The following is an 8,243-nucleotide window of genomic DNA, read 5'->3' as shown; positions in this document are numbered from 1 at the left end:
TCTTGTTTAAAGACTATACTGACAAGTTGCTGGCACAAGTACTTTCTACGGGCTTTCCGATTTATTAGCTCTGTATGCCCTTTCTATGCCTGTTTCCTTATATGTAAAATAGGATAAAAGATCTGATTGGTGAAGCTGTCATGTGATTATTAAATGAATTGTCAGATGTAAAGCAGTTAGAACAATGCCAACCCCCATTGGCAATGCTCAGTGAATTCCAAGTATTCCCATTACTAGAACACTATGTTACATCCTGGGGGCTCCTCAGGTTTTGTTTCAGAATAAAGGTTAACTTCCTATCTGAAGAGGTTTCCCTTTTGTGAGAGTATTCCCAGAGCACTGCAGGTCTGTTCTTTCCATTACTACTTGTTTTGATTTTTTTTTTCTGTACTCTTTCTTGTACCTTCTGCCCCACCCAAGCTGACTCTTCTCTTTGTAATCTTCTACCCACTCATAACTTCATGTTTTCTACTAGACAAGAAATCCTGTCCCCTTCTTTGTACCTGAACAGACTTCTAGCGCTTGTTTGAAGCCATTAAAATCTTTTGACTTAGTTATTATTTTGGTTTGAGCATCATGGGCCTAAAAGTTCCTTAACATTTTGAATTTTTCTTTCCTGGATACTGGCCTTGTCACTGGGAAACCACAGGGAAGACTGGTTTAAGGGACATTGAGAAACACCAGGATAAACTGGATGGAGCTGTCCGGGTAACATGAACTTGGGAACAAGCATTTGAGAATACTTACCTTCAGTGTTTTACTACAAAGATTCCAGTTTATACAGAAAATAACTTCCTTTATTGATTGGGAATTAAGATGCCAGAAAACGATTTACTAAACAAAAAATATGTATGGATATTTTAAAAACTGAAAGCCCATCTGCATAAAACCATTGCCTCTCACCTTGAAAGAAGCAGTAGCTTCAATGCAGCAAGATTTCCAACTATTTTTTTATGAAATACTTCATTTTTTTTTCCTGAGTGAAAAGTGTGAGTTCTACTACAAAAACCCTAAAGGCATGTGACCCTCCCTGCCCCCATCCCCAGGTCAAGTCAAATTCAGAGCCAACAGCTCCTCCTCAGCAGCTCTTCCTGGTAATGCAGGATAGGAACACTGATGTTTCCAGAAACAACCACACCCACAACTATCTTAACACTCCTCAGAGTGCTTAAAGTTTTGAGAGAAGGGAAAAATATACCTATCTCTGGAATCAGGACTCTTAATTAAGAGTTGAACTGCTTTACAGTCCTGTTATATGGTCCAACTCTGGCAATGGGCCTGGATTATTGTGACTGATTTTTCACAAGCATAGTTCAAGTAATCCCTTTGTCATTTTTGAAAAGGGAATTCAAAGGCATTACCAGAAACGCATGGCTACATACAGTAGCTAAACTTTTCATTTAACAAACTAGGGTTCCCCCTCAGAAACAAAGTAACTATTATCTAGAATCCTCACAAAGATTTTTCTCATGAAGGGCTTTATAATGATACTTCTAGGCACTGAAACAGGTCATCAGTTGTTGGCTATCTCATGAATTACAGGAAATTGGTTATCTCAATTATGGCACAGGCATCCTTTGACTTAATGCTTGTGAATCAATGCTAACAAGTATTTGGAGAATACTGAGACTTTTCTCAGATGCCCCAAAATAGCTGGGTCATATGAAAGTAGGACTAATTAAGAAAATGGAGCCAGGCGCCAGTGGCTCATGATTATAACGCTAGCTACTCAGGAGGCTGAGAGCTGAGGATCACGGCTCAACACCAGCCTGGGCAGGAAAGTCTGTACAAACTCTTATCTCCAGTTAACCACTAGAAAACCAAAAGTGGCATGCTCTTTGGTAAAGTGCTAGCCTTGAGCAAAAGAGCTCAAGGACAGAGCCCAGGCCCTGAGTTCAAGCCCCATGACCACAACAACAAAAAATGGAAAATAAACATTGTTGGTTATATTTTGAAACAGTGAAGGTATGAATAATTAGATCCTAAAGTATGAGAAGTTGCCTTCACAGTATGCGAAGTTGCCTTCACAGTATTTGAGATGGAGTGAAGCACCATCAGTTTGGATGGTATTTAAACTAACCGTTAGACAAGAAAACCAAGTCACAAAGAAACTCATTCACATACAAGGAGTAAACTGGAACAGAGGTATTCTCGGGTTCTCTTCTGCTTCCAGTGTTGATAGAGAAACACAACTTCTTAGGATCTCAGCTGCTAAACAGCAAGATACTCCCATAACAACTGTTTCCCTGGGGTGTCTTTGGGGCAAGGTGAAAGTTAAGACAAAGAAAAAAAACCTCAGCCCCACCCTAGCTTAGGTTTTAAAGCTGCATCCATCCTCTCGACCAACTCACTTCTCTAACTCTACTATAGCTCCTACTGGCAAAGTGAACGTCACATAATACCACTGATATGTGTGAAAAATAAACTCTTTTGCAGCCTGAGGAATCAGAATACCTTCTCCCATTTTTTTAATGGCCTTTATATTAAAGTGCTCCAACCAGTGGGGCACAGGGCAGAGTTTTCACCTGGGTTAGAAGGTTGTGGAATTCCTCCACTGCCTGTGAGTGTGCCACAGGATTTAGCACAAGGTGTTGGAAGAGATTGACAGGTTCAGCATCCCGAAATGACTTAGGGATTGGGATAGTCAGGGGCAGGAAGGTGTTGCCAATGAGGAAATGTTGGAGAGACCTTTGCTGGATACCACGGCCCAAAAACCAGAGGAGGTCCTGGAGCCTCTGAGAGAGTTTGTTATGCTGCCAGTCTGCTAGGGGCAGCCGTAGCAACAGGTGCATGAGGGCTGTTTTGAAGTGATAGGAGGTAAGGATGGGGCAGGATGCCCCAGTGGGAAGGCTCTGGTGGTCCCAGAGACTCAAAATGATTTGGAGGCACTTGAGATGGCATGTGTTCTCGGGAGCAAAGCGCCCTACCAGCTTCAGGAACAAGTGTTCACAGGCTGCAACAGACTCAGGCCAGTCCACGCTAGTGAGCTGTTCTTGCTCAGAGGCCTGACTCACCAGGTAGACCAAGGTATCTTCCCGCTGCACCCCCAGGACCAAGTTGATTAACAGAAAGCGGCCTGAGCGGTAATCCAACCTGAGCTTGCAGGAGGTAGAAGATGGTGGGAGACTGAGCTTAAAGTCATACTTATGGGCCACCAGGGCCCAAGCATTGCCCAGCATGTTCCGGAACCACTGCACAGTCTTACGCACATCCAAGTGGAAGCCTGTGCAGAAAGCAGCTTTGATAGAGCTGGCACTCTTGCCCAAGGCGAGCGGATGATCCTTGTGGTGGTGCACCAGGCACAACACATCCCCCAGGACCTTCTCGCGCTTGCACATACATTCCGACTCTAACCGCACACAACCACAGCGGTGGCCAAGAGCTGGGTCCCTCATCTCCAAGATGAACGTCATGCCCTGTGGCGGAACAATAGGCACCAGGATATCAAATTTCCGGGTCTCATGGAGGGTTCCCCACTTCTCAAAGGCAGCCCCAATGCCCAGGCAGTCCTCCAATTGGGGGTGAGCCTCCTGGCGAGTGAGTACCCGGCAGGCCTCAATGAGATCATCCACAAAGCTCTCCACAAACTCACAGGTGCAAGGCAAGTCACGAATGGCATTTTGGACATAGTGTTTGTAAAACGATTCCAGGGCCTCCTGGGAGGGGAAGTCAGTGAGCCAGTTGTAACTGGTGACCGGCACAATACGGACTTCCTCTTCTTCATCATCACTGCTGGACTCAAAGCCCGGCTCGTGTTGCATGTTCTGTCTCAGGAGCTCAAAGATGAGAAAAAGGCAAAAGAGGCCAACATTCCAAAGGTTTCCTAGCATCCAGCCCAGAGGACCCTCCTTGCCTTCAGCCTGAAATGGCCACCTGTCTTTCTTCCCCAGCACTAACTGGTCACTGGATGTGTCTCCTCTCCAGAAATTCTCTGCCCTCTGCTTCTGCTCAGCTGCTCGCTTTCTCTCTTCAAACTCTGTCACTAAATGCCGCATCTCCTCACTCATTCGCTTCTCCAGCTGCCGACTCCTGGCTAGTGTATCCAGGTCCATCCGGTCACTGACCATGAGGGGGTGGTGAACAACATACATCACTGCCAAGAACAGCAGGCTTATCACAGCCATGGAGGCTTCTGCATCTGAAGAAGTAGGAGAGTAGGGATCAGTGATGATCTTCTGGATGCATCTGCTCTCCAGCACATATTCCCCAGAACCCTGCCCAAAATGATGAACGTCAGCTACTCAGGAGGAACAGAAAGCTCACAGAGCTAGCCTTGGACAGAGCAAATGTGGTCTGCCTAGAAGGAGATTTGGAGGAAAGGGAGACAGTAGGATGTGCCTCTCAGTCTTTCTACTGCTTTCCTTCCACATGGTATGGATGGTATTGAGGTTTCCAAAGGATAGACATGGGACTGTTTTTATTCCATTGTAGGACGGGGCGGGGGACCCTTACTGTGGGGTGGCCTCACCCGACTCATCAGTCCACCTTGGGCACCAGAAATGCCCTGCTGATCCCAGAGGCTCTCCCTTCCACAGGCAGAAAGCACTGTGTCTGCCTGGGCAACCCTTTCTTGTCCCCAAGCAGCCAGTCCTGGGCCCCAAAAGACAGCATCCCACTTCCTCTGTGACTTCACAATTCTCAGAATTCTGCTCGCCCCATGTCATCAAACCACTCAGCCACACCCCTCTGCCCAGTGGGCTCCAGTGAGGCAGTGTCTGCCCCTCCTGGGTATTGTGTCTTTCGAGGTCCTCAGGTGGCTGCCATGTGTCCAACTCTACTTCTCTCTCCATCCAGGAAGCTGCCTTTAGATGGCTTACCGAGGGACTATCTGACAGCCCACAGTGGGGGTTCTGCTACTTCCCCATCCACCGCTGAAGCCCAAGCTCTGGCCTTCACCCCAATAGTTCTCAAGCGTCTGGGCTTACCGAGATGTATGGACTGCGCCCTGGGAACACTGAAGCCAGGTGATGGGCTCTCCCTCCTCTCTTTAGAACTTGGTCCTGCTTCGTGTCACCGCAGGCTCCAGGATCTCTGTTAACATTTACAAGATTATAGGCCAGGGCTTTGACTCAAAAGTGGAGGCCCCTCTGCCCCTCCTCAGCCCCTCTGCCCCTCTCCATTTACTATTTCCCCAGAGATTTACATTCCCCTCCACCTACCAAGACCGAACTAAGGACCGACCTCTTCTCGGGGTTTCTTCCAGAACCTGGGGCCAGGTTACTCACCCTCTGTGTCAGCCGGAACAGGGTCTTAAAGAAACAGTACAGCCTGACCACCTCTGCGTTCTTCCTGGCGGGATACGAGTTACCGGTTCATCGCCCGGACCAACCTCGGAAGCGGCCCCGACTCCCCTAGGGTACAGAGCATTTTTGTCCAAGCGTCTGGTGGTCTGTGTGCGGGCGGTGGGCCCCGGGAACGCCCCACCATGCGGTGCACGGCTCTGAGGGCGCGGACTTTGTCCGGCTCCTGCCCTCCGGGCTCCTCCCAGCCCCGCCCAGCCCGTTCAGGCTCCTCCCACCTGAAGTCTGGAGGGGCAGCTTGGAGGGCAGACTCTTGCACATGCGCCCCCACCCCAGCCTGCAGCCTTGAAATTGCGGGGAGATCAGAACTTCTGCTCGGCCTTCCTGGGAGACACAAGAGAGCATGTAGTAGTGATGTGTGTTGTCAGCCTCACTCAGTTCAGTTTGACGAGAACAAATACTTCGGAAATTCAGGCGTGAGGATGATGGTACCCAAACTAGGAATTGACCACGAAAAGCTAGTCTCACTTTCCGCAAGCTCTGAGCCAAAGAGCAGGAACTGAGCTGTTTTCAATATCATTTTGTTTGTTTGTTTTGACAGTCCTGGGGCTTGAACTCTGGGCCTGGGCACTGTCCCTGAGCTGCTTCAGCTCAAGGCTAGCACTCTACCACTTGAGCCACAGCACTTCTGGCCTTTTCTGTTTATGTGGTACTGAGGAATGGAACCCAGGGCCTCATGCATGCAAGGCAAGCCCTCTACCACTAAGCCACATTCCCAGCCCTGTTTTCAACATCTTGAATATACTCATAATTCCTACTTCATGCCCAGACTCTGGTGTCTTTCTCCAACCCTTTTCTCCAAGTGAATTATGAATGGATCAGATAGCACCACAAATCCTGCTTCTGACCTTTCTTTTTTTTTCTTTCTGTATGTATTTTTTATTGTAAAAATACTGTACAGAGGGGTTAGAGTTATATGAGTAAGGTAATGAGTATTCTGATCTTTCTTGCCATTCACTGGTCAAGTAGGAGTAAGAATCCTAAACCTGCAAGCAGCTCTGCTGATTACCTGAGTATATAAAAGAGAGTACTTTAAGCTGGGCACCCATGACTCACATCTGTAATCCTCCAATTAACTACCAGAAAACGGGTACTGGCGCTGTCACTCAAGTGGTAGAGCGCTAGCCTTAAGCTAAAGAGCTGAGGGACAGCGCCCAGGCCCAGGGTTCAAGACTCATGACCAACAACAACAAAAAAAAAATTTTTTAAGGGGTTGACAAAGGAGGAGGCTGCAATGCTTGGTAAGAAATGTACGCATTATCTTGCCCATGTAATTGTAACCCCTCTGTACAGTATGTTCACAAATAAAATTAAATTAAATTTAAAAAAAAAAGGGGGTTGAGAAGGTGGCTCAGTGGTAGAGCGCTTGCCTTGCATGCATGAGGCCCTGGGTTCGATTCCTCAGCACCACATAAGCAGAAAAAAAAATTTTTTTTTAAAGAAGAAGAAACCAGGCCCCAGTGGCTCACACATGTAATCCTACCTACTCAGGAAGCTGAGATCTGAGGATCATGGTTCAAAGCTAGCTGGGGCAGGAAAGTCTGTGAGACTCTTATCTCCAGTAAACCACCAGAAAACCAGAAGTGGCGCAGTGACTTAAATGGTAGAGCGCTAGCCTTGAGCTGAAGAGCTGAGGGACAGCGCCCAGGCCCAGAGTTCAAGCCCCGCAACCAGAAAAAAAAAGAAAAGAAAGAGAGAGAGAGAGAACTTTATATAAAGTATTGAAGCTGGATACATCTTATCAGGAATTTAACAGAATGGTTTTTCTGAAACACCAAGTATAAAAGTCTTCCCTCTTCCTGACCTATGTTAGGTGTCCAAGGAGAAAAGGAACTGATACTAGTTACGAAAATCCATCTCCTGAAAGATAAATCAAACACAGATCTTTTCAGTGACACTGTAGAAGGACTCCCAAACAACTGGGACAGTACCTCCAAAACAAATGACTTTCTGGGCTCATGCCTGTAATCCTATCTACTCAGGATCTGAGGATTGCGGTTCAAAGCCAGCCTGAACAGAAAAGTCCATAAGACTCTGATCTCTAATAAACCACTAGAAAACCAGAAGTGGTGCTGTGGCTCAAGCGGTAGAGCGCTCACCTTGAGCTGAAGAGCACAGGGACAGCGCCCAGGCCCAGAGTTCAAGCCCCACAACTGACAAAAAAATAGTCTGTTAGACTTTTTTTTTTGGGGGGGGGGTGCCCGGTCGTGGGGCCTGAACTCTGGGCCTGGGCTGGGCGCTGTCCCTTAGCTCTTCAGCTCAAGGCTAATGCTCTACCACTTGAGCCACAGTGCCACTTCCAGCTTTTTTCTTTTTGCTTATATCGTGTTGAGGAATCGAACCCAGGGCCTCATGCATGCAAGGCAAGCACTCTACCACTGTTAGATTCTTATCTCCAATAAATTACTGAAAAAATCTGGAAGTTGAGCTGTGGCTCAAGTGGTAAAGCGCTAGCCTTGAACAAAAGGAGCTCAGGGACAGTGCCCACATGCTGAGTTCAAGGACCAGCACAATTAACAAACAAAACTTACGTTAATAATTGTGGAGCAAGAAAGAATGTTAGCCAATAGTACCTGAACATCCAAAGTTAAACTTTTGTAAATTTGAATGATGAAAAGTAGAATACAGATTATTTTTTATTTTTAATTTTATTTTTGAATAGTTGTACAGAGAGGCTGCCATTTTACAGAGCAGTTTATGAATACAATGGATTTTTTTTTCTTTTTGTCAGTCATGGGGCCTGAACTCTGGGCCTCAGTGTCATTCCTTTCAACATTCTCACCTCTCCCAGATCACAGATTATTATTGTGTATAAGCACATCTGAGCAGTAATAATGAAGTTTTCTACTTTTTTTTTGGTCAGCCATAGGGCTTGAAATCAGAGCCTGGGCACTGTCCCTGAGTTGTTCTGCTCAGGGCTAGCACTCTACCACTTAGAGTTAG

General features: G+C 46.8%; 1 protein-coding gene across 2 annotated transcripts; it reads right to left on the bottom strand.

The window, feature by feature from the left end:
- Window positions 1-2,434: 2,434 nt before the first annotated feature.
- Window positions 2,435-5,458, bottom strand: Itpripl1 (inositol 1,4,5-trisphosphate receptor interacting protein-like 1). 2 transcript variants are annotated; one of them, XM_013019701.1, is made up of 3 exons: window positions 5,226-5,458; window positions 4,926-5,031; window positions 2,435-4,138 (listed from the first exon to the last, which is right to left on the bottom strand). In XM_013019701.1, exon 3 carries the CDS (start codon window positions 4,122-4,124, stop codon window positions 2,484-2,486), a length of 1,641 nt encoding a protein of 546 aa, XP_012875155.1. In that variant the 5' UTR covers window positions 4,125-4,138; window positions 4,926-5,031; window positions 5,226-5,458; the 3' UTR covers window positions 2,435-2,483. The 2 variants fall into 2 exon arrangements, with proteins under 2 accessions (XP_012875155.1, XP_012875156.1); XM_013019702.1 differs by lacking the exon at window positions 5,226-5,458 and adding an exon at window positions 5,160-5,185.
- Window positions 5,459-8,243: the final 2,785 nt, after the last annotated feature.

The sequence above is a fragment of the Dipodomys ordii genome, unplaced genomic scaffold (assembly GCF_000151885.1).
Source record: "Dipodomys ordii isolate 6190 unplaced genomic scaffold, Dord_2.0 Scaffold47, whole genome shotgun sequence".
NCBI classification, from domain to species: Eukaryota; Metazoa; Chordata; class Mammalia; order Rodentia; family Heteromyidae; genus Dipodomys; species Dipodomys ordii.
This window is presented reverse-complemented; position numbering and strand designations above follow the sequence as displayed.